At 48.1% G+C, this 23,368-nt stretch overlaps 2 protein-coding genes across 4 annotated transcripts in view; one reads left to right on the forward strand and one right to left on the reverse strand.

Moving 5' to 3' along the window:
* The window catches only part of Loxl2 (lysyl oxidase like 2), an 87,399-nt gene extending 83,263 nt beyond the window's left edge, over positions 1 to 4,136 (forward strand). For all 3 annotated transcript variants that reach the window (XM_031363069.1, XM_031363071.1, XM_031363070.1), the window contains exons 13-14: positions 860 to 971; positions 1,581 to 4,136. In XM_031363069.1, coding sequence (XP_031218929.1) covers positions 860 to 971; positions 1,581 to 1,660 — 192 coding nt within the window. In that variant the 3' untranslated portion in view covers positions 1,661 to 4,136. The remainder of the gene's footprint in view (positions 1 to 859; positions 972 to 1,580) is intronic.
* A 1,423-nt stretch (positions 4,137 to 5,559) lies between these two features.
* R3hcc1 (R3H domain and coiled-coil containing 1) lies at positions 5,560 to 22,196 on the reverse strand. The gene is made up of 8 exons (XM_031363072.1): positions 22,126 to 22,196; positions 15,186 to 15,313; positions 14,667 to 14,804; positions 13,223 to 13,961; positions 12,248 to 12,420; positions 8,032 to 8,102; positions 6,649 to 6,744; positions 5,560 to 5,857 (listed from the first exon to the last, which is right to left on the reverse strand). Exons 1-8 carry the CDS (start codon positions 22,147 to 22,149, stop codon positions 5,724 to 5,726), a joined length of 1,503 nt encoding a protein of 500 aa, XP_031218932.1. The 5' UTR covers positions 22,150 to 22,196; the 3' UTR covers positions 5,560 to 5,723.
* Between the last annotated feature and the right edge of the window lie 1,172 nt (positions 22,197 to 23,368).

The following is a 23,368-nucleotide window of genomic DNA, read 5'->3' on the forward strand; positions in this document are numbered from 1 at the left end:
ATGCAGGCCACAAGTCTTGATGTGGTGTTCTTGTCCCCTATTCTGTATAATCAGCAAATGGATGGACCTGGAGGTATGCCCGTGTGTCTAATGACACAGAGCTATGGATGCCCTAGTCTATAAGTCAACAGGACACAAGAGCTAGCCTTTGTGACAGACTATAAGGACTGGAAGAGGACTCCAGAAGGGAAGAAGTGGCCAGGGGTACACAGACTCAGAGGCAGGAACGGATGGAGAGATGGGTTTCTCATGGTCCTTGCTTTGTCCACTCTAGCTTCGGAGACTTCAATCCAATTCCCTTATCTGCTCCTGAGCTTTGAAATCTTGGACCTGAGTTTAGGGAGGACTATGAAAATCACATAGTTCACTCCTCAGCCCTTGCTCCTGCATAGGCCACACCTACCATGAGACCCTGACTTGAGCCCAGGTTATAATCTGATATGCTCATGTACATCCTTCAAGGATGTTAGAATAGGGTCCAGGGAGCTGCCTGGACCTCAGTGTAGGAGGTACTGTTCACCTCATGTTGAATGGGTGGGGCTAGAGATACAACTAAGATTTAGAGAGAAGAGAGACCAAGGAAAAATCAGGTCACCCCAGAAAGGGACATTTAGCAGTTTGTCTGGATGGACAGTGCCACATGGCATGTGCCCTGGGCAAGTTGTGGTTAGCAGGCCAGTCACAGGCTTTCCAGAGTGGCCCCTACCAGGCTAGGATATAGCATCAGACCAAGTTAGCTTCCTTTTGCCTCTGCCTCTTAGGAAAGACCCAGCCAAACTGTTAGGGACACCCAACCTCTGCCCTGGAGTGGAGGGCACCCAGAAAGGCAGTTGCAGCATTCTGTCTTGATCCTCTCCAGGTTGTCATTAACCCCAACTATGAGGTGCCAGAATCAGATTTCTCTAACAACATCATGAAGTGCAGGAGCCGCTATGATGGCTACCGCATCTGGATGTACAACTGTCACGTAGGTAAGTCCCCTCGGTGGCCCCACCCTCCTCAAGAGGCTAGGATGCAGGACACAGCTGCCCTACTTTCTCTGGGGCCAGAGGCAGCTAATCTGGGAGAAGCTGGGAATGGAGCCAGCATCAAATTCCTAGCTCAGAAAGAAAACCAAAGATGCATGAAGGCCTGGGTGGGGATTGGGTGTTCACAGCCAACCCTGGCCAAGGAGAGAGGGTGGTGCAGGACTGGCTGGCCTAGCAAGAGCAGACCCCAGGTCTATATAAGGACTGGAGCTAAGGACATCAACCCACCGCTTATGTGACCACAACTATGTGGGCATCAGCAGTTCCTGGGCTCTGAGTATTGGGTTTTGCTGTGAACCACTCTCCTGCCTCGTCACCAACAAAGAAGTTTGTCCTTGGGGAACAAGGAGGAAAGCAGCTTTTGTCCCTGTTGGCATAGGACAGGCCTCATCCCTGGTGGCAGTGAAAATTGAAGGCACTGTATCTATTTAAGCATCCTCTGAATTTTGGTACCTGCTAAGTACCTGGCCCTGGTGCTCACCAGTACCATACTAAGAGGGAGCCACAGCTAAGAATGTACTGAATTCAGTCTCCTTGACCCCTGCTTTCCAGGTGGAGCCTTCAGCGAGGAGACAGAACAGAAGTTCGAGCACTTCAGTGGACTTCTAAATAATCAGCTCTCTGTGCAGTAAAGAAGATCCTGGGCCAGGCATGATGGCTCATGCCTGTAATCCCTGCACTCAGGCTGAGGCAGGAGGATTGCCACAAGATTTCCACTCTGGACATTAGACCAAGCTTCAGTTTCAAAAGAAAGGAAAGAAAAGAAGGAAGAAAGAGAAAGAAAGAAAGGAAGGAGGAAGGAAGGAAGAAAGAAAGAAAGAAAGAAAGAAAGAAAGAAAGAAAGAAAGAAAGAAAGAAGGAAGGAAAGAAAAAAACTTAATGGTCACTTACTGACTCCTGGGGGAGTACTGATTACCACCTCTTTGCTAGTCAGATCCAGCTGAGAAGAAAGGTGCTCATTCATTCCCCAGGCACTGCCATGTGTCCCTGTCCTGAGGCCTTAGGAACTTGATGACAAGCTTTGAGCAGCTTATCTCATCCAAGCTTCGGCGTCTCTCAAGTGTGACATCACCGTGCCCTGCATAGAGGGGCCATTTTCTTCTGGGAACGTGGCAGGTCTGAACTCAGCAACTGCAGAGGTAGTCAAGCTGAATTCCTTTTTAGCCCCTTCTTAGGTCATTTCTGGAAAACTTGAATATCAAGACCTCTGTATTAAGTTTGTTTTCTTCTCATTGTACAAACTGCTAGCAAAATCAACTTGAGGAAAGAAGGTTTTATGTGAGCTTGTGGTTTGAGGAACCAGTCCGTAGTGGCAAAGAAGGCATCGCAGCAGGAGCATGAGGTGTCTGGTTCCAAAACTCACTATATAGCTGAGGATGACCTTGAACCTCTGAGCCTCCCGCTTCCATCTCCAGAGTGCTGGGGATCAAACCCAGGACTTCACACATGTAAGACAATGTGCTCTCTATCAGTTGTAGCTGCTTTCTGAGCACTTAACGTTTCTCAGCTGCTTTAAACGTGTACATGGTCTTCGCCTTACCGATCTGCACATTTTTCTGTGTCTCTCTGCTCCATTTGCTCATTTTTACTGTCTGAGTAAGAGCAGTGAACAGAAGCATAGCACAGCCTGCATGCTATCCTGTCTTAAAATGTCCTCTACCAAACAAATTTGTCCATTACTCTTGAGTTAAGACTCACTCGTGTTTAGAACACAGGCAGGATGCAGCTGGATTCTTGACAGGGTGTAACATGATTGGCTTCTAGCTCAGTTTCAGATAGACAGATAGAGTCCTTGGTTCCCACTAAAACCTCAGGTACAAGGCCTCCACTGTCCACATTCCACTTGGTGTTCTGGTCTTCCAAACTTCCACCAGAATAACCCATTCAGCTCTGTTCTCGGCGCCCTAGGGCTTTTGAACCCAACATTCTAAGTTCTTCCAGATTCTTCCCTCGAGCCTACTCCCAAAGCTCAAGTATTCCACGACCACACCTCTCACCTCAGTGATCAGTGACAGTTCTAATCTTCTGTATTATACTTGACAAAAGCAGCTTGAGGGAAGGCTACTTTTGGCTTATAGTTCAAGAGTCCAGCCCCTCACAGCAGAAGAGACATGGCGGCAGTTGCATCCACAGTCAAGAAGCGGAATGATGAATGCAGGTGCTCGGCTTGCTTTCACCTTTATACTCAGCCTACAACCCCAGCCCGTGGAATGGTGCTACTGGTGTCGAGGGTGGGCCTTCCATCTTCTGTTAAACCTCTTCTGGAGGCACCCCTATAGACCCACCCAGGGGTGTTTCCATAGTGGTTCTAAATCCCAGGTAGGTGATAGTCAAGGTTATCTATAACAACCTCTTCCAGTTAAACCCATGCCTATATTCCACGCAATTATAGCCACAACTTAAAGTACAATAGCAAGGCATACATCCCAAGACTCCAAGAGATGACTGAAGACTTGGATGGTTCTGAGACAGGATAGGAAGAGAAAATCATGGGGGATGTGCAAGGGGCCCTTCATCTCAAAGTCTGGCTTTTGCCACCTGAGAATTCCAACACAGATAACATTGTGAATGGTGCTAATATAGGGACAGTATTCATTTTGTATATTTAAATACAATTATAGACATACAAGTATAGATATTTCAAGTAAGAATGTTAAAATAGCAAGGAATTATGCTTAAGGTCAAAGTGTAAATGGCCTTTTCCCTTTCCTAGCTGTAAACATACAATTTCCTACAACTTTGCCAGAAACCCCACTTACAGTGAAAGGCCTATCTCAAGACCCCTGTGCTATCTTTATGACCCATGGTTTCCTCTTATCGGGGGACAGTCCTATCCAAGGTACCTCTGGAGCCACTTATAATCTTACTATCAAAAAGGGGAAGAGATTGGGAGTGGGACTTAGAAACCAATCAAGCAATACCAAAGGCTTTGGAATTCCTGTGTATAGCTAGTTATTAAGACTCTTAAGAACTCTTGTCCTTTGAGAAGCCCACACCCCAACTCTCAGGTGTGCCTTACTCCTTCCCTGAGCACCTCTCAACCCCTGTAACTTAAATTTATATTTAAAATATTTTAAATAAATGTTTAACTCTCTTGCTTTATTCTGGCTCATCTCAAATTTCTTCTTTGTAGCAAAGTCAAAAAGGATCCAGAGGTCCCTAAGGGGCAAGGGAACTTCAGGCTGCCATCAATGGCGTTGTGCTGTCTCCTGCTGCATTGCTAGTAACAGATCCAACTAGTGTTACCCTTCTTGTTGCTGCAACCACATATCCAACAGGAGAGACTTAGGGGAGAAAGGATTTAGGCACATGGTTTGAAGGCAGCAACAGTTTGAAGCTATGACCAAAGGAGCAGGGGAACTGTTTGTTCAAATCTCAATGGACCAGGGAAAGAGAAAAGTCAACATCCACGTGACTTTCCCCTTTCCATTCAGTGGGTAGGTCTTCCCTCCTCAGTGAGAAATGTGTCTCCCAGCAGATTCGAAATCCAGTCAAGTTGATGACAAGTTAGCCATCCCATGACTCTAACAAATAATACAGCTCCTGTCTATACCTTTATAACTAGTGTACAAGGATTTTGTTGGACAAGAAGGAAAGTGCTTTGGGCTCATGGTTCAGTCCACTGTCAGCTGGCTCCCATTGTACTGGGAAGAGACTATGTCGACCATAAGTTATCCACTCAGCAGACTATCAACTGGGTCCTAGGTTATGCTCCTAAGTCCACCTTACTGCACATACTTGTATGCCAGAGCGAAATGTTCCCGATTGGACCAGTGTCCCCTGGGCCCAGAGCTTCCTACAAGTGTAGTACATGTTTAGTTTGACACAGGATTGGCCCCAGGGTCTTCCAAAGTTCCCTCTGCCCTGAAGGGCTGCATCAGTGCAAGCTGCAGCCCAGAGAAGCAATCTGAGAGACCTGAATAGCAGCAGAGGTCAGCTGGGGCCCTTCTTCAACAGTTGTTCTTTACTGAAAGCTGGGTAAGGACCCAAGGGTGTCAGGACCAGGCAAGACAGCTGGTCACAGGGCAACTTCCGTAAAGAAGGGGGTGCGCATTAGCAGAACAGGTCTCCAACACTCCCTGGGGTCTCCTGTGTAAAGAGTGTGCTGGCCCTAGCAAACCTGAGATGGACAATGACCCCCCCTCCCAAACTCCAAAGTGGGCCATGGTGCCTTCAATACTATACTCAAGACTCAAATAAGGCAAGCACTGTCCTGTGCTATGCTCAGCAGGCCCTTAAGGGTCACCTCTCAGCTTTGTTCACGCTTACTTTTTGAGGCTCCCTTAAATAATACCCAAGCACTACCACATCCACCACTTCCACACAGCACAGGATGGCAGGCTGGGGTTCCTGAAATGGGGGAGACTGGGCAGGTGGCATGGAGCAAGTAACACCTATTCCCCAAACAGGGCCACCTGGGCACAAATGCCCCTGAAGCTGAGATGGGATCCTCCAGGTTCACTAACCACAGACCCACAGTATGGGACAGCACCCCCTAGTGTCCCACAAGACCGCACTTGGAAGCAATCAATACACCAACTTTAAATTTTTATTTCTTCTCAATTTCTGAGAGCCGACCAACTAAAGCCTGCTGTGCCCCGTAGCAGCCCCCGTGAGGGCAAGGGGCTGTCCTGGTATCTGTAAAGGCATGTGGTGCTGGGGCCCAGCCTAGTCCGGACAGCTGGGCCCAGGGCCTCAAGATGGCAGGAGACTTGGGGGAGTAGGCAGCTCTTTCTTTCTGTTATGTTGAAGCCCCAAGGCCCGGGCCACCAGCCTGCGGGCCACCGCCGAATCTGTCTGTGGCCTCTCCTTTGCTAGTCGCAGGAACTCTGAAAGGAAGAGCCAGTGGGTAGGACGTGGATTCAAGGTTAGGGCAAGTCCATGTGTAATGGTTATGCTGCAGAGACTGCAGCCCATCTGTGCCCACAGCAGCCAGGTGCTTGTGAGAGGAACCCAGCAAGACTCCAGGCCCATATTTCTACCTCCCTTTGGGACCTGACACAAACCTATCCCTCCTGTCACCCTGGCTCAGTGGGGGGTAAGGTACTCCTCAAGACCCTTTGAGAAGAAACACTTGGGATGGGACACCTGGATTATAGGACATCCGGATGGGATATTTCTCATTTCTAAGAAGTTGAGGACACGGCCATGTCACCATTTGCGGTGGCATGGGTGGCTCTGGCAGGTCTCCCCTGGGCCCATTCTGTGGGTTCCATCTTTTCCTATCATAAAAACTGACCCCTCAGAGCCCTCACCGTGCTTTCTGGAAGAGGAAAGGGAAGGGGCAGACATTTGGCATCTAGCTCCTGTACTGACTCACTCAAGGTCAAACAGGTCAGCAACAGAACCAAACCAAGATCCCATCAAGGCCTGAGCACTTTTGACCCTTACAGAGTAGTCTCCATGGCTCTCTAGAAGGAAGGCTGGGGCTTTTCCTAGACCAGTGACCAGAAGAAGGTGTGCGCTGGAGGGCAAACACAGATGGTAGGTAGCTGGCCCTAGGCCCTCTCCAGGCTGAGCCCCACTAGCTGCTGCAGCCCAGGCTCTTGAAGAGCAAAGGGATCAAGGGAATCTAACCAAACGTGTAAGCGCAGACAGCGAGGGACAGGCCTCGCCTTACTTGGCCTCTGCAAGGCTTTCAGCTTGGACTGCTTGGTTCCCTGTGTGAGAGGCCGGATCTTGAGCACGGAGAAATCCTTGGCCAGTGCTTCAAGAGCTGGAGGAAGGAGGCAAGAGCTGGGGTGATTCTTATGCAAGGTGAAACCCCCCAGGGGGCTGGAGCACACACATCACCCCAAACTTCCATAGTCACTCTCACACACCTGGTCCCAGCTGCTCTGCCTCTGTTTTAGCTCAGTAAAGCTGAAAGTCTCTCCTGCTGCTCCAGATCCCTACAGTATGGGGCTGGGAGGGATACTACCACCTGTGCTGTCATGCCCCAGCCTGGTAGTAGGCAGATTCTCAGAGCAGGAGGGGCAGGTTCTGCCTGCGAAAGCCATAGCTTAAACCAGACTCTCCTTGCATCCCCCAGGAGCCTCAGGGAACACCAATACTCCCTGGACCACCCATACTGGGCCAAAATGCTCCTGACATCAGGACTTAGCAGATATGTTATATGGACAAGGAAACCGAGGCCAGGGCATGACTTGCTCTTGCTATACTGTTCCCGGCAGGCCCAGGAGGCAGCCATTGCTATCCTGGCCACAGCTTATCCTCCCATGATCCTCAGTGGTCGATTGGCCTTTTCCTCCTAATCTCCCTTCCAGGGGCTTCCTCCCTACCACTCCCTCTGCTCTTCCCCACTTTCCACTTCTGGCTTTCTGAGGACCAGGCCAAACCCAAGTGGGGTGCTGCCAGCTCTGATACCCAGAAGGTTCTGATGTGCACATGCGGTTCAGGATGGGAGGGTCTTATTTATAAGTATACCCACAGTGACGGTGGAATGGCGGGGACAAGCATGGGATAGTGGCTGGAGGGGACAAGGAGGACTGGAGTCACAGTGAGGAGGCTGTATGGTACTCAGCTTGCACGGCTGAGAGGTCTGTAATCCAACATGGACCCCGGTACTCTGGGAACCTCTCAGCCTTCTGCCTGAGAGGAGGTGATGGCCCTCTACATGAGGTGACGTGGAAAGTGAACAAGACAGTACCTGCCTGAGCTCTGCCAAACACCCGTGACCCTGAGCAACAGCACCAGATGCTTGCATCAGCGTCAGTTTGGGGAAGGACCTACGGCCTATGCCATCTGTTCAGTAAATGTCACTCATCCTAATACCCCAGCACTGAAGGTGCTGTTACAAAGAGAAAAGGCCAAAGGCATCCTGAGCTTCCCGGGCCACAGCCCCCAGGATCCACACTGTGTTTCAGACCGGCTGAGAGCCGAGCCTGTGGGCTCAAGGTAGCCTACATCAGGATACGGGTGGCCCTCCGCCCAGGTAACCCGGGCACCTCTGCCCTCAATGGAGGCCAGAGAAGGAGCAGAGCCCAACAGGAAGCCTCCTTACCTGAGGCAGGGCAGGGAAAGATGCCGATAGCATGAGTGTCATCCACCCACTGGATTCTGAACCCCTTCTCTCTGTGTGGGGAGAGGACACAGTCACTCACAAAAGCCAGTGCTCAAGACTCTTCCTCCCTGGATCCTGCAGACTAGGTCATGGATCCTTTAGGCGAGATCCCTTCCGACTCGAACCCCAAGACAAAGCTACGGAGCACTTGCATGCTCGCCAGAGCATTAGGTCAGCTTCAGAATGACCAATGCCACCCTGCAAACAGGTGAGGTGGGTTACCAATCAGCATCTACAAAAGAAGGAGCCAATACTGGCAGGCTCACTTAGGTAAAGAGTGAAAAAGGTTCGCCAGGTTCTGCCATAGCTAGGCTGGGCATGGGCTCTGGATAAGGAAGCTGAAAGGTTATGTGGTAGGGGAGGAGATGGGCCCAGACGAGCTCAGAGAGATAGCTTCTCCCCGTTGCTCAAGACAGCACCATGGACTCTGTGCCTGGAAGATGCTAGGAGCAGCTTTGGTCTGGCCCAGCTCTGCCAGTGGCAGTGCCCACTTGGCCAGGGGTCAGTGGTGGCTCTGTGTGGCCATATAGTTAGAGACAGAGTTGAAGAAGTGTCACCCCCTCAGCTGTCCCTTCAGCACAGGTGTAGGGGACAAGGAACAGTGGCGTGGGAAGCAGGGTTCTCACAGGTGGGGCAGGGAGAACGGGGCTTGCCTTTTATTTTAATTAGACTTATTTTATCCTCTGTGCATGAGTGTTTTGCTGGCTACATGTGTAAACAGGCACCACATGAGTGCCTGGTGCCCCCAGATCTCCTAAAACTGGAGTTCCCAATGATATTGAGTCACTGCGTGGATGCTGGGACCCAAGCCCAGCTTGTCTGCAAGAACAGTGTCATGATTTGTATATTTCGGCCCATGGAGTGGCACTATTAGAAGGTGTGGCCCTGGTGGAGTAGATGTGTCACTGTGGGAATGGGCTTTAAGACCCTTATGCTAGCTGCACGAAAGTGAGCCTTCCACTAGCAGCCTTCAGATGAAGATGTTGAACTCTCAGCTCTGTGTGCACCATGTCTGCCTGGATGCTGCCATGCTCCCGCCTTGATGATAACAGACTGAACCTCTGAACCTGTAAGCCAGCCCCAATTAAATGTCTTTTGTAGGACTTGCCTTGGTCATGGTGTCTGTTCACAGCTGTAAAACCCTAAGTAAGACAGAAGTTGGTACCAGGGACTGGGGTATTGCTGTGATAGGCCTGACCATGCTTTTGTTTGGAGGAATGTGGATTTGGGGACTTTGGATTTGGGAAGCAGTGGAATGCTTTAAATGGGGCTCAGTGGGCTATCCTAGTAGGAATATGGAAGACTTTTTTGTTACTGAGAATGCAGACCTGGCCCAAGAGAGTTCAGTGGATAAGAACTTCAGTGTGTGGCCTAGAGACTGTTGTTGTGGTATTTTGGTGAAGAACATGGCTACTTTTTACACCTCATCTGAAGAGTTTGCCTGAGGCTCAGGTGAAGAGACTCAGATTAATTGCATTGACAAAGGAAGTCTCAGAAACACCCATCATAGACTTTGTTCTCTGGTTAAGTCTCATGAAGTGCATTGTAAACAAACATAGTAAGGTGAGAAAGGAAAACTATAAAATGTATGGTTCGACTATTAAAGGAGCACCAGGAAGTGAAATGAAGCTGAATCCTGTGTTCAAGTATATTAAATTGAAATAAGAGAGTAGTGACCTTGGGGCAAGATCCCACTCAGTTAAGTTTAGGTCCAGGCATAGTAGTGCAAAGACAAGCAGATCTCTTGAGTTCAAAGTCAGTCTACAGAGCAAGTTCCAGGACAGCCAAGTTTAGGCAGTAAAGCAGTTGGAAAAATGAAAGCTGGTGATAATGTAATAGAACAAGGGAGCCATGTTCCATCCCCAGCAAGCAGCAGAACTCAGCAGTTTTGGCTTTAGAGTAAAAAATAGAAGACTACTGGGATAATTGGTGCTGGTTAGCTGGAGCTAAGAAATTAGCAGTGATGAAGAAGAGACCAGCATCACTGAAGTGAAATCTTCGGGAAAGTGTTTTCTGAGAGCACAGAGAAGCTGTGTTCCAGAGATAGCTAACATTGTACCTCATGTCTGCAGCTGTACTTGATAATGTGTAAGAGTCATCTAGTGGAGCCAGGCAGTGGTGGCGCACGCCTTTAATCCCAGCACTTGGGAGGCAGAGGCGGGCAGATTTCTGAGTTCAAGGCCAGCCTGGTCTACAGAATGAGTTCCAGGACAGCTAGAGCTATGCAGAGAAACCCTGTCTTGAAAAACAAAAACAAAAACAAAAGAGTCACCTAGTGGTCCTGGTTTTGAACGAGGAGTAGCTGAGGCTTGGCACTGTGAGAGAGGCCATGGAAGGCCATTGGTGAAGGCGCAGCCTCAGTTGCAGTTAACGACCCAGGAATAAAGGGGTCATGCAAAGGATTTGAGGCTTGGCACCATGAAGAAAGCCTATGAGAGGCTATTGGTGAAGCCTTGTTGCAGTGGGAAGATCCCAGTGTGTTTATTGGAGATGCCAGTACCATGGGATGATCACCAAGATCAATAGCAGCAGTGGAGTGGACCAACCTGAGCTTAGAGTGCTACAGAGGGCAGAGCTGGAGAAGTGATGCCAGCCCTTTGGAGAAGCTCAGAAGATCATGTGTGGATCCCAGACATTAAAATATGAACTTATAACATTGAAGTTGCCTTGGAAACCCCAGGATGTTCCAGATGCCAGCAATGTGGGCTATCTACTGAGGAAAGCTGCTAACAGGGAGTGGAACCAGCCCAGGAGAAAGAAGTATGTTGCAGTCAACAAAGACAAAAAAGGAGTTGGAGCTCTGAAGGCCACTTTGACATCAGACATGGAGATGCAGAGTTTGGAGTTTGCCCAGCTGGTTTCCTGTCTTGCTTTGGGGACTACAGTTAAGTGACTGGATGAATGTCAGAAGAGACTTTCAACTTTGGACTTTTAACATTGTTGAGACTATTATAGTCCATAGGAACTTTTGAAGTTGGATTAAATGTATTTTTGCAGGGCTGGAGAGATGGCTCAGTGGTTAAGAGCACTGACTGCTCTTCTGAAGGTCCTGAGTTCAAATCCCAGCAACCACATAGTGGCTCACAACCATCTATAACAAATCTGACTCCCTTTTCTGGAGTGTCTGAAGACAGCTACAGTGTACTTACATATAATAAATAAATAAATCCTTAAAAAAATTTATAAATGTATTTTTGCATTATGCTATGTTTAGGTATGGCCCCCATAGACCCATATGTTTGGACAAGCCTATGGGGGCCAGGGAGCAGAATGGGATGGTTTGTATATGCTCAGGCCAGGGAGTGGCACTATTAAAAAGGTGTAGCCCTGTTGCAGTAGGTGTGTCACTGTGGGTATGGGCTTTAAGACCCTCATCCTAGATGCCTGGAAGTCAGGATTCTACTAGCAGCCTTCAGATCAAGATATAGAACTCTAGGTATACCATGTCTGCCTAGATGATGCCGTGTTCCCACCTGAATGATAACAGACTGAACTTCTGAACCTGTAAGCCAGCCCCAATTAAATGTCCTTTATAAGACTTGCCTTGGTCATGGTGTCTGTTCACAGCAGTAAATCCCTAACTAAGACAACCAGCAGGGGCTCTTAACCTCTGAGCCACCTCACCAGGCCCAGAAAGGGGCTTCAAAAGGCCTACACAGGTAAGGTAATGACAAAAGAAAAAGGAAAAAATTCAAATTAGAAAAAAGAAGAACTGGCAGAAGACTGGATCCATGGGAATGCGGGGAAGTCGGGAGATCCAGTCTCCGGGTAGATCCCTCCATGGTATAACAGACCTGCTCAAGCCAGCTGCCCCATAAATAGTCATACCAGGACGACCCGCAAGTCACTGCAGACCCAGTGTCCCACTTGTGTATGGACCTCTGTAGCCTAAGACTGACGGGAGGCCTACTGCTCCCAGCAGGGGTGTGCACATGCAGACCTCTGCCCAGGTCTAAGGCTTTTGAACATGTCAGTGCTCAAACACTGAGCCTTCCCTTCCCTCAGTCAGAGCCATCAGGCGGACCTGCCCCAGACCGAGAAGCCCAGACATCACAGCCTTTCTTTCTGAGGGAAGCAATCATCCCTAGCAGAATAGGGATAGAAGGGCCATCCCTGCTTCTCCCAGCCTCCCTGCTCCCCAACCTTTAATACTCACTGGAACTCAGAGAAAGTGGCCAACAGGTCCTCAGTCTTGAGTGTTGGCTGAAAGTCATAGATCTCCACCAGGTGGGTCAAGTCCCTCTCCCCGGGTAGCTCCTCTGTGAAGGTGGATGTGTCCAGGTGGATCTTCTCTATTTCAATCTCCTTTTTGGTCAAGTTGGCTGTGATCTGGGAGCGAACAGACCTTTTGACAAGGGAGAGCTCTGACATACAAGGCCCTGCCTATGCTTTCCAAAATGACAGTTCTGGGGGAAAGCTTGCTTTGTAGGAATCTGGGTACAACAGCTCGGTTACTCAGTTTGTGGATGTTTCAGGGGAGCGGATTTACTTTATGGAGGCCCCACTAGATGATTGACAACTGTGCCCACCGTGCTTCACCTAACTTGAAAAATACACTCTATATACCCTCTTCAGATGGAGACAGAGGGGCAGAGAGTTAAGCTGTTTGCTTAAAACTGCATAGCCTATTTTAAAAAAAGGAGTTGGAAAAAGCCAATATCTTGTCGCCTTACTAAAAATGTAATATTCTCAAAGACTACATATAGAGCAGCAATCGAAGATGCCCAGCCTCCCAACTGATCCAAAGTCAACCTAAGGGGCAGACACATGGTTCAGAGAAATGCGGTTCCTCAGGCAGAAGGCTGGTTTTCTCCAACAGAGAAAAACACCTGCACAGATGGTTTCTACTATCTTGTGAGGTGGATACTACCTTTAAGCTTAAACAGACTTTAAGCTTAGGCATAAGAGTCTCCTAAAAGGTCAAGCAGGAACCCAAATACACAGTTCCTTCTCCAAGCTCCCTAATCGACTCCTATTACCCAACACCCAGGTCTGAGCCATTCTACACATCCCATTAACACACAACCCTCCTCCCCTATCACCTCCACCCCGGACACACTTCTCCCAAACACCCGCGGCCACACCCACCTCACCTCCACCCTCCCTTTTCTGGGCTCAAGAGCCTCATCACCTCCAGCAGCAGCTCACTGAAATCATCGCTGTGGTCAGCAGCATCCTCGTCCTCTTCCTCCCCATCCACCTTGTCTTCATCTTCATCCATCTTCTCTTCCTCCGCATCCACCTTCCCATTCTGCACAGTCTTCTCTTCCTCCTTATGTACGCTCTCTTTCTGCTTGCCTACGTCCTCTTCCTTCTCATCCACCTTCTCTTTCTCCTCTCCCTCTACCTTTTCCTCCTCTTGGTCCACCAGGCTCTGTACCCCATGACTCCTATTTTCTTCCTCCATGGCCAGCTGTGGTGGGTTGGACCCCTGCTGCATGGCTGTCTCTGCCCCTTGTTCCTTTTCAAGATTCTCAGAGGGCTCAGAGTCACCCAGCTCCATCTGTGGCTCCTTTGCATAGCCTGGGTCCGGGCTCTTCAGGAGCTCTTGAGTCACCAGCATGGGAACTCCTTGATCAGCCACAGCGTCCCCAGCACCAGCCTCTCTAGTTTCTTCTGAAACTCCACCAGCTGGGTCCTCTCCCTTGAGGCCTGGGATGGAGGGTGCCACCGGTCCATTTTGCCTGCGTAGCACCCGGGGTACATACAGAGGTTGGTCCGGCTTCCGTCCACGATGCCAGCGGCCAGCTGGAGCACCTCGGGGACCAGTAGCTGCTCCCTGATATGAGGTATACCGAGGACCACGGTACTTGCTGGGTTGGGAGGCAGGAGGGCGGCAGGAACCAGAGGGGCCATCTGAACTGGGTACTCTGGAACAGGAACAGAAGTTTCAGGGCATGTTTGGGTCTACAGCAAAATGGCCTACTGGGGCCACCTATCATTCAGGCGTGATACTGTCAAGTCAGCATTAAGTAAAAGTCACAACCAAAATGACCCTCAAAACAATCTCTTACAAAGATACTGCGGCAAAGGCAAATGCCATCCCTGACACACCCAAAGGAGCTCCCAGGTGAATACTACAATCAAATCTGTGAGTGCTGAATCTTCAGTTACATGATAAACACATGCATTTAGGAACTGCTATTAGAATCAGAGTCACGGTGATAAGATATCCATCCTATGAGATGCACATGGCAATAGGGATGGCTACAGACCGAAACATTTGTCCCCTGTACCAAGGTGTCTCTGGAGAACACGCTCACAAAGAAGGGTGGGTACAGACCCACCCTTACTAGCCCAGCTGCTTGTGTGCACTCTCTTTCCTTTGGTCCAATATGAACAGCTGACTCAGCCAAGTCAGCTGCATCCCCGATGAAGCAAAAGGCAACTGTGGCCCTGGCTCCTACCAAGCTCATCCCCCCTTGGCTAGCCTGCTCGCCCAATCATCACACACACACACACACACACACACACACACACACGCACGCACGCACGCACGCACGCACACGCACACGCACACGCACACGCACACAAGCAACCGCTGAGAACCCTCCAAAGCAGTAGGACAAACACACCTGATGTCCAGGTGACAGACGACTGTCCTCCTCTTCCAGCCCTCCCCAACAGAGAAGCTGCTCAAGAGATCAAAATTCTCTGCTGTTCTATGGATCAGGTACCGCAAGCGGCTGGAGACTGGGGGGAAAAGTAGGACCCTGGGTAGGGAGCAAATGGAAAAATTAAGCTGAGACTGCAGGTCCACCCCACACTGATTCCCACCCAGGCCGCTCCCAGGTTTATGGAGGCTTAACGCCAGGCTCACTGTGCCCAAGCAGGTCCCTGACTAGTTGCAAAGGATATCATCACAGGGAGCTCCAGTTCCCATCATCTAGAAGAGAGTGAGTACTTCTGCCTGAGTGGGATGATGCTCTGATACAAAGGAAAGGTGTGGCTGGACAAGTCCGCAGAGGCTAAAGGCAGGGCCTTGTCAGTGGACCAGCCAGTTACCTGGGCACAGAACCTGGCGTGGGGGGGTTGGGGGGGCGGGCAAACCTTGCCCTTCCTGGCATTAAAAGCCACTCCCTCGTTCCCCGTACTTGGATAGCTGCTTCTGCAGCAGGAAACGATCGAGCTCCTCCTGGACCCGGTGGACAAAGTCATTTTCGGCCGAGGAGAGGAAGACACCGTCCAAGCAGATTAGGGCCAGGGTGACAGATGGCAGAGCCTATGGGACGGTGGACAAGGCCGCGATCAGAATATGAGTCCAGAGGCCGCCCACGGCCCCAAGCCTCTTGTCCCTGCAGCAAGGACTTTAGAGACTTTCGCAACCCTGGTCACCGTGGAGCAGAATGGGAGGTGCGTGAGTGTGGAGCCGAGTGCGCTCACATCCAGAGTCAGGCTGGATCCCCTGCTCCCAGCACCGCCTCCTCTCGCCGCCTGCTACCCGGGCTTTTCAGTTCTCGGGCGCAGCCCGCTGAAACAGCCCCACAACACTCAGCCGATCTTCCCATCCGCGATCCCAGGAGGAAAGCCCCAACACCCTCAACACTCACCGCGGCAGCCCGGAAAGTTGCCGCCGCGCTCGGGGTCCCCAACAGCCTGAGCGTCCCTTCTTCCCAGCATCAGCGCCATCGTGCGGCCGGGAGGAGATATCGCACGTGCCGCAGAGGGGCGTGTTCTTGTCATGTAAGGAGCTGGGGCAGGGCCACAGCCGCCTCTAACCCAAAAGCATAGGGCTTCTCCCGCAGAGAAGCAACTAAGTGATTATTCTCTTGGGAAAATGGAGACCCAAAAAGGTGATATGACTTGTCTAGAGGTACACAAGTCAAAAGTAGTTCTGATTCCAAAGTCAGTTATTTCTTTTGTCTTCTAGAACCAATTAAGTTCAGCAGACACGAGTGAACAGCTACTACATGCTAGATGGTGATGGCATTATATATTTCTAATTTTAGATTCCCTTGACCGGGAACCTAATGGAGGAACAAAGAGGGAAGAGCAGGAGGCTGGAGCTCGGGAGATGGTTTAAGAATTAAGAAGGGAAACTGCTCTCTGGTTTCAGGTCCCAGTGACATCAGCACACGAACACAAATTTGGTGCACATACAAACAAGTAAATAAATCTTTTTTATGGGGCTGGAAAATTGGCTGAGCTGTTAAGAACATGTATTGCTCCCAAAGCGACCTAAGATCAGTTCCCAGCACCCACGGGGTGGCTTAGAACCATCAGTAACACCAGTTCAAGGGACCCAACACCCTTTTCTGAACCTCTGGGGCAATCAGATGGTGCATATACATACAAGCAGACAAAAAAAAAATCTTACATCTTTTTAAACGTTTCTAAACACTGTATCCAGAATCTGTCCCCTATGTCATCTCTTCTGTTGTTTTGTTTTGTTTTTGTTTTTGTTTTTCAAAACAAGGTTTCTCTGTGTAGCCCTGGCTGTTCTGGAACCCACTCTGTAGACCAGGCTGGCCTGGAACTTGGAAATCCACCTGCCTCTGCCTCCCAAGTGCTGGGATTAAAAGCATATGCCACCACTGCTCGGCCCCTACATCTCAATGAAAGAACTGCAAAGGTCTCTTGTCACAAAGAGACACAAGTTGGGCCATGTGGGCCACTAGGTCCAGTAGCCACTAATATGCTGATTAGAGTTGAGTATCAAAATCCAGATCCAGTGTGCTTGCCAAACCAATGCTTATAGATATGCTATGACTAAGACTCAAAACCTTTAGAAGATTGATGCAGTGACCCAAAGTCCAGCACAGAAGCCGAAAATTCAGTAAGACTAGGTGAATCTGGTCAGTGAGAGAAGCTAGTATATTCTAGAATTTTACCCCAAATAGGAGGCATGATGGAAAGATTTAAGGATTGATCCAAGCTACATAGGGTTGCACTCAGCTCCTTGGCTCCCTGCTGGAGTGGGGGTCACCAAAGAAGGCAGGAATAAGGTCCAGGACCTTACAATGTAACACCAAAGAATTAGACATCATGGTACAAGGGTCAGATCACCAAGAAGACACAGAAGTTCTAAAACTGAAAGCACCAAACAGAAGACCCACAATACATACAGTGGAAGCTCATATAATAACAACAATGACAAAGAAAGAAAAAAACAAAGAAAGGAACAAAGAAACAAAGAAGGAAACAAACAAAGTAGCAGAGTAACAAAGAAAGAGAGAAAGAAAGGAAGAAAGAAAGAAAAAAAGAAAAGTTAATCAACAACTGCACATACTCCTCAGCTTACAGTGGGGTTATAATAAACCTACTATGAATTTTAAAATAATAAAAATTAAGATACTGTCAATTATTCAGCTCAGAGAAGGATCCCTGGAAGCTCACTGGCCAATTGGCCCAAGTGGCAAAGTGCCAGGCCCATGAGACACTCTGTCTCAAACAAATCATAAAACTGAAAGGTGCCTGAGGATGGGCACTTGAAGTTGTCCCCTGACCACGTGCTTGCCCTGAATGTGCATACCTACATCTACAAGCACACCCACAGCTATGAACACACACATACACACTACAAATACAGACCTTTACACCAGAAATCCATAAATTGATAATTAATATACCTAAGTATTAAAAAAAGAAAAAAGAAATTTTCTTTAAACAAAAGAAAACATGAATCTAAAGATTAAAATGATATTCCAGAAAATAAGTGAACAAATGGCTGATGCAGATAATATTAAAAAAGATATTTGCTTTGGTATTGGAGAGATGGTTCAGTGGTTAAGAGCACATACAACACTTGCAGAGGACCTGAGTTCAGGTCCCAAAACCCACATTAAGCTGCTCACAACTGCCTGTAATTCCAGTTCTAGGAGATCTCTGGTCTTCATAGGTACCTGCACTACACATGTGCACAAGTACACATATACACAAAATTAAAAATAAAATAATTTTTAAGGTTGTAAAGTCATATGTTATATATGTTATATGTCATATAATATAGTATATAACTCATATGTTTTATATATATACATATACACACACATATATATGTATATATATATTAGATAGAAGCCAAGGGAGGGGGGTATCAAGTGCCTTGTACATTTCTCTAACAATTAATATGCCAGAACAAAATGGAATAATGTCTGTGCAATTTTAAGGAAACAAAAAAATGTTAGCCAGAAAATTCTACAAACTATAAGGTCGATAGGTTGTCTCAAACCTGCAGCCACACAAGAACGCATGGAGCACTTCGGTTTGGCCTGAGGTGGAAGGGACAAAGGGCTGGAGCTCGGAGACCCCTGCAACGCGTTATGCACAGCTCACCTCTCAAGCCTTTAGCAAAACCCACAAATAACTGCATTTTTTCCTCTAACAGCCCAGTCAAGGACATAAAGCTGACAACATCACCACAGCCAAAGCAGATTTCTGACCTCCTGGCCTGGTGCCTCTCCACTTCTTTTTCCTTCATGAACTATATTAGCCATTCCCACTTTTTTCTTTATTGATAAGAATGTAATGGTGGCCTCCTTGGTGGCTGTACTCCTGACTTAGTGCTATGCCTCGAAAATGCTCTATCCCTTCAACTCATGCAGAAAGTGCTTTGGTTGTTTTGTTTTGTTTGACACAGGGTCTCACTGTGTAATCCTGGCTGGCCTGGTGTGCACTAGGTAGATCAAGCTGGCCTCAAACATGCACAGATCTGCTTGCCTCTGCTTCCTAAAGACATACCCCACCATACTCCACACATTCTGGAGCTTGTTTACTTATTTGTTTGTTTGTTTATTTCTTTATTGGATTTTTTTTTTTTTGAGACAGGGTTTCTCTGTGTAGTCCTGGCTGTCCTGGAACTCACTCTGTAGACCAGGCTGGCCTCAAACTCAGAAATCTGCCTGCCTCTACCTCCCAAGTGCTGGGATGAAAAGCATGCGCCACCACTGCCTGACAAAATTGAAATTTTTGATGAGATTTGTATGTGTATGCACCTGTTTATTCAAGGAGGTTTGTGGTGTTTGTATAGTGTATCTGTGTGTGGTGTGTGTGTTTACTTGTACCCGTATGTGCATGTGGATGAAATTAAATTATTGAAGTCCAAAGAGATGACTCAGTAGGTGTTTGCTGCTGAGTCTGACAGCCAGAGTTTGATCACTGGGACCAACACCACAAAAGGAAAGAACCGACTAACCCATATTGTCTTCTCAACTCTGCCTATGAACTGAGGCATGTGCATACTCACATACAGGAACATATTTTAAAAATCCATATTCATTGCAGAATACTTTTTTAACCCTTAAGTCTAAGGAAATCAGTTATGAAATACTTGTAAGCAAGAGATGCTCCCCAGAAACAGGGTAGTGGTGATAAAGCAGATTACTTATTATTTCCAGTTTGCTGTGATCCAGTGCTTCTCTGCACTTAGCAAGGAGAACCTTAGGGACAAAGGATTTGTGTTATGGTTTGTATATGCTTGGCCTAGGGAGTGGCACTATTGGAAGGTGTGGCCGTTTTGGAGTAGGCTTGGCCTTGTTGAAGCAGTTGTGTCACTGTGGGAGTGGGTTTTAAGATCCCCATCCTAGCTGCTAGCAGACTTCAGATGAAGATGTAGAACTCTCATCTCCTCCTGCACCATAGGTACTTAGACACTGCCATGTTCCCACCTTGATGATAATGGACTGAACCTCTGAAGCTGTAAGGCAGCCCTAATTAAATGTTGTCCTTATAAGAGTTGCCTTGGTTATGGTGTCTATTCAAAGCAGAAAAACCCTTACTAAGAAGTTGGCACCAGGGTCTGGGGTATTGTTGTGATAGGCCTGACCATTTTTTGTTTGGAAGAATATGGATTTTGGGACTTTAGACTTGGAAAGCACTGGAATGGTTTACGTGGGGCTTACTGGGCTATCTTAGAAGGAATATGGAACTTTGTTGCTGTGAGTGATTTGAACTGTGCTGACCTGATCCAAGAGGTTTCAATGGAGGAGAACTTCAGTGGCCTAGAGACTGTAGTATTTTGAGAAAGAATGTGGCTGCGTTTTGCCATTGTCAGAAGAGTCTGCCTGAGGTAGTGAAGGAATTGGAAAACAGAAAGCTAGTAATAATGTAACAGAACAAGGGGGCCATATTCCAGCCCCAGTAAGCAGCCAAACTTGACAGCTTTGGCCATGTAGCTCTGGCTTTAGAGTCCAGAATAGAAGGGATTACTGGGACTATTGATGATGGTTAGCTGGAGCTAAGAAATTAGTGGTGATTAGAAAGAGACCAGCATCTCTAAGGTGAAATCTTCTGGGAGGTGTTTTCTGAGAGCACAGAGAAGCTGTGTTCCAGAGATAGCCAAGGTTGTACCTCCTGCTCTAGTTATACCTGATAATGTGTAAGAATCACCTAGTGGTACTGGTTTTGAAGGCATGAAGGGGTCATAAAGAGTAGCTGAGGCTTGGCACTGTGAGAGAGGCCATGGAAGGCCATTGGTGAAGGCGCAGCCTCAGTTGCAGTTAATGGCCTAGGATTGAAGGGGTCATGCAAAGGATTTGAGGTTTGGCACCATGAAGAAAGCCTATGAGAGGCTACTGGTGAAGCCTTGTTGCAGTGGGAAGATCCCAGTGTGTTTATTGGAGATGCCAGTACCATGGGATGATCACCAAGATCAGTAGCAACAGTGGAGTGGACCAACCTGAGCTTAGAGTGCTACAGAGGGCAGAGCTGGAGAAGTGATGCCAGCCCTTTGGAGAAGCTCAGAAGATCATGTGTGGATCCCAGACATTAAAATATGAACTTATAACATTGAAGTTGCCTTGGAAACCCCAGGATGTTCCAGATGCCAGCAATGTGGGCTATCTACTGAGGAAAGCTGCTAACAGGGAGTGGAACCAGCCCAGGAGAAAGAAGTATATTGCAGTCAACAAAGACAAAAAAGGAGTTGGAGATCTGAAGGCCACTTTGACATCAGACATGGAGATGCAGAGTTTGGAGTTTGCCCAGCTGGTTTCCTGTCTTGCTTTGGGGACTACAGTTAAGTGACTGGATGAATGTCAGAAGAGACTTTCAACTTGTAACATTGTTGTGACTGCTAAAAACTATGAGGACTTTGGAAGTTGGACTAAAAGTATTTTGCATTATACTATATTTAGGTATGGCCCCCATAGACCCATATGTTTGGACAAGCCTATAGAGGCCAGAGAGCAGAATGTGATGGTTTGTATATGCTCAGGCCAGGGAGTGGCACTATTAGAAGGTGTGGCCCTATTGGAGTAGGTGTGTCACTGGGGGGGCGGGGCTTTAAGACTCTTATCCTAGCCAGGCAGTGGTGGCGCATGCCTTTAATCCCAGCACTTGAGAGGCAGAGGCAGGCAGATTTCTGAGTTTGAGGCCAGCCTGGTTTATAGAGTGAGTTCCAGGACAGCCGGGGCTACACAGAGAAACCCTGTCTCGAAAAACCAAAAAAAGAAAAAAAAAAGAAAGAAAGAAAAGAAAAAAGGAGAAAAAGAAAAAGACTCTCATCCTAGCTGCCTGGAAGTCAGTCTTCCGCTACCAGACTTCAGATGAAGATGTAAAACTCTCAGCTTCTCTGTGCCATGCCTGCCTAGATGCTGCCATGTTCCCGCCTTGATGATAATGGACTGAACCTGTAAGTCAACTTCAGTAAATGTTGTCCATGTAAGAGTTGCCTTGGTCATGGTGTCTGTTCACAGCAGTAAAACCCTAACTAAGACAATTTGTTTCGGTTTATACTTTAAGAAGGTATACATCCATCATGGCAGGGAAAGCAGAGCAGTTTAAGCATGGGAAGCCAGTCACTGTTGGGGAGCAGACAGAAAATAGAAAGTGGGACCGGACTATAAAACCACAAGGTTCACCCCTAATGACCCATTTCCTCTTGGAAGATTCTATGTCCTCCTATAGGTTACATAGTCTGTCAAATTAGTACTGTCAGTTGGGCAACAAGTGTTCGAATATGAACCTGTAGGGAGACACTTCATATTCAAAACACATCAGCAAGAATCAGGAAAGCTGTAGAGAAAGGGTAAAAGTGGGAAAGCCAGAGGGGGCAGAAGGAGAAGCCAACACCAAATTCATCATTCCCTGCTCTACCTGTCTGCCTTCTGTAGCTGTCATCAAAATCGCAGATGGTTTGTTGTTGTTGTCGTCCTTCAGTTCCTAGGAGACCACAGCCTCAGCCTAGCCCGAGTTCTAGACCTTCTTAAAGGACCAGAGTGAACAACATGTAGTATGTATTACTTGCCTGCAATCCCAACATTTAGGAGAACAATGAAGTGGGATCTTCCCTTTGACGCCAGTCATGGACTGTGTGAACTCATAAGCGAAACTATTTTCCTGGTACTGTAATTCAGCTCCTTTGTTCTTAACACAGTGTTAGTAGGGGAGTGTCAAGCAGTTGAAATTGGGTACTGCTCTTGAAAGAGGACCTGAGTTCAGTTACCAGCACCCATATCAGGCAGCTCACAACTCCCTGGAACTCCAGCTTCAGATCAAATGTCTTTGGTCTCAGTGGGCACCTGTATGCATGTGTACATTCTCTCTCTCTCTCTCTCTCTCTCTCTCTCTCTCTCTCTCTCTCTCTCTCTCTCTCTCTCTCTGTCTCTCTCTCTCTCTCTCTCTGTCTCTCTTTCTCTCTCACACACACACACACACACAAAAGAAGTTAAAGCACAAAGAAGATTAACTGGCCAGTGTCACACAGCCAATGTCAGCAGAGCCTCTTTGCCCTCGTCTTGTTCTAGTTTCACCCCACTGGGGGGCCTAAGGCTCCTCTCCAGGTAGGACATGTCCCTTCAATGGGACACTCCCAATGAAGCTGTCTATTTCTACAAAAGCCTGACAGGCCTTGCTAAGCCACAGACTGGTCACAGATTGAGATCTAAGTCCACTGGATATTGGAAGTGGTCTCCGTGGCACAGAGTGGGTAGACACCGCAGCCCAGGAGCAGGGCAGAACTGAAAATGAGGGAACAGCAGCACACACAGGTTCTTAGTGAACCAGCGAAGCTAAATCATGTCTTAGTGCTCTGCAGCAGGTGCTAGGTGAGGACTGTTCGGTAGCTCATACAGCAAGAGACAAAGTGCAATGCAAAACCAGGTAAGGAGCTCACCAAACCTAGGCCCTTCTGGTAGTTCACATTTGACACTTCCATCAGCCCTCCACCCTACCTCTCTGCATCCCTTGGCAATCAGCGCCAGCCTTCCAGACCTAATGTGGGTCTGTAGGTTCTCCTGAGGCTGCTTTTCTTAAATTCTTAAATAGTACAGAACTGCTCCCAAGGCTTCTTGGCTAACACTCCTTACAACTTTTTCTGGCTGGTTCACATGCTCACTCC

Source organism: Mastomys coucha, unplaced genomic scaffold (assembly GCF_008632895.1).
Source record: "Mastomys coucha isolate ucsf_1 unplaced genomic scaffold, UCSF_Mcou_1 pScaffold9, whole genome shotgun sequence".
Taxonomy (NCBI): domain Eukaryota; kingdom Metazoa; phylum Chordata; class Mammalia; order Rodentia; family Muridae; genus Mastomys; species Mastomys coucha.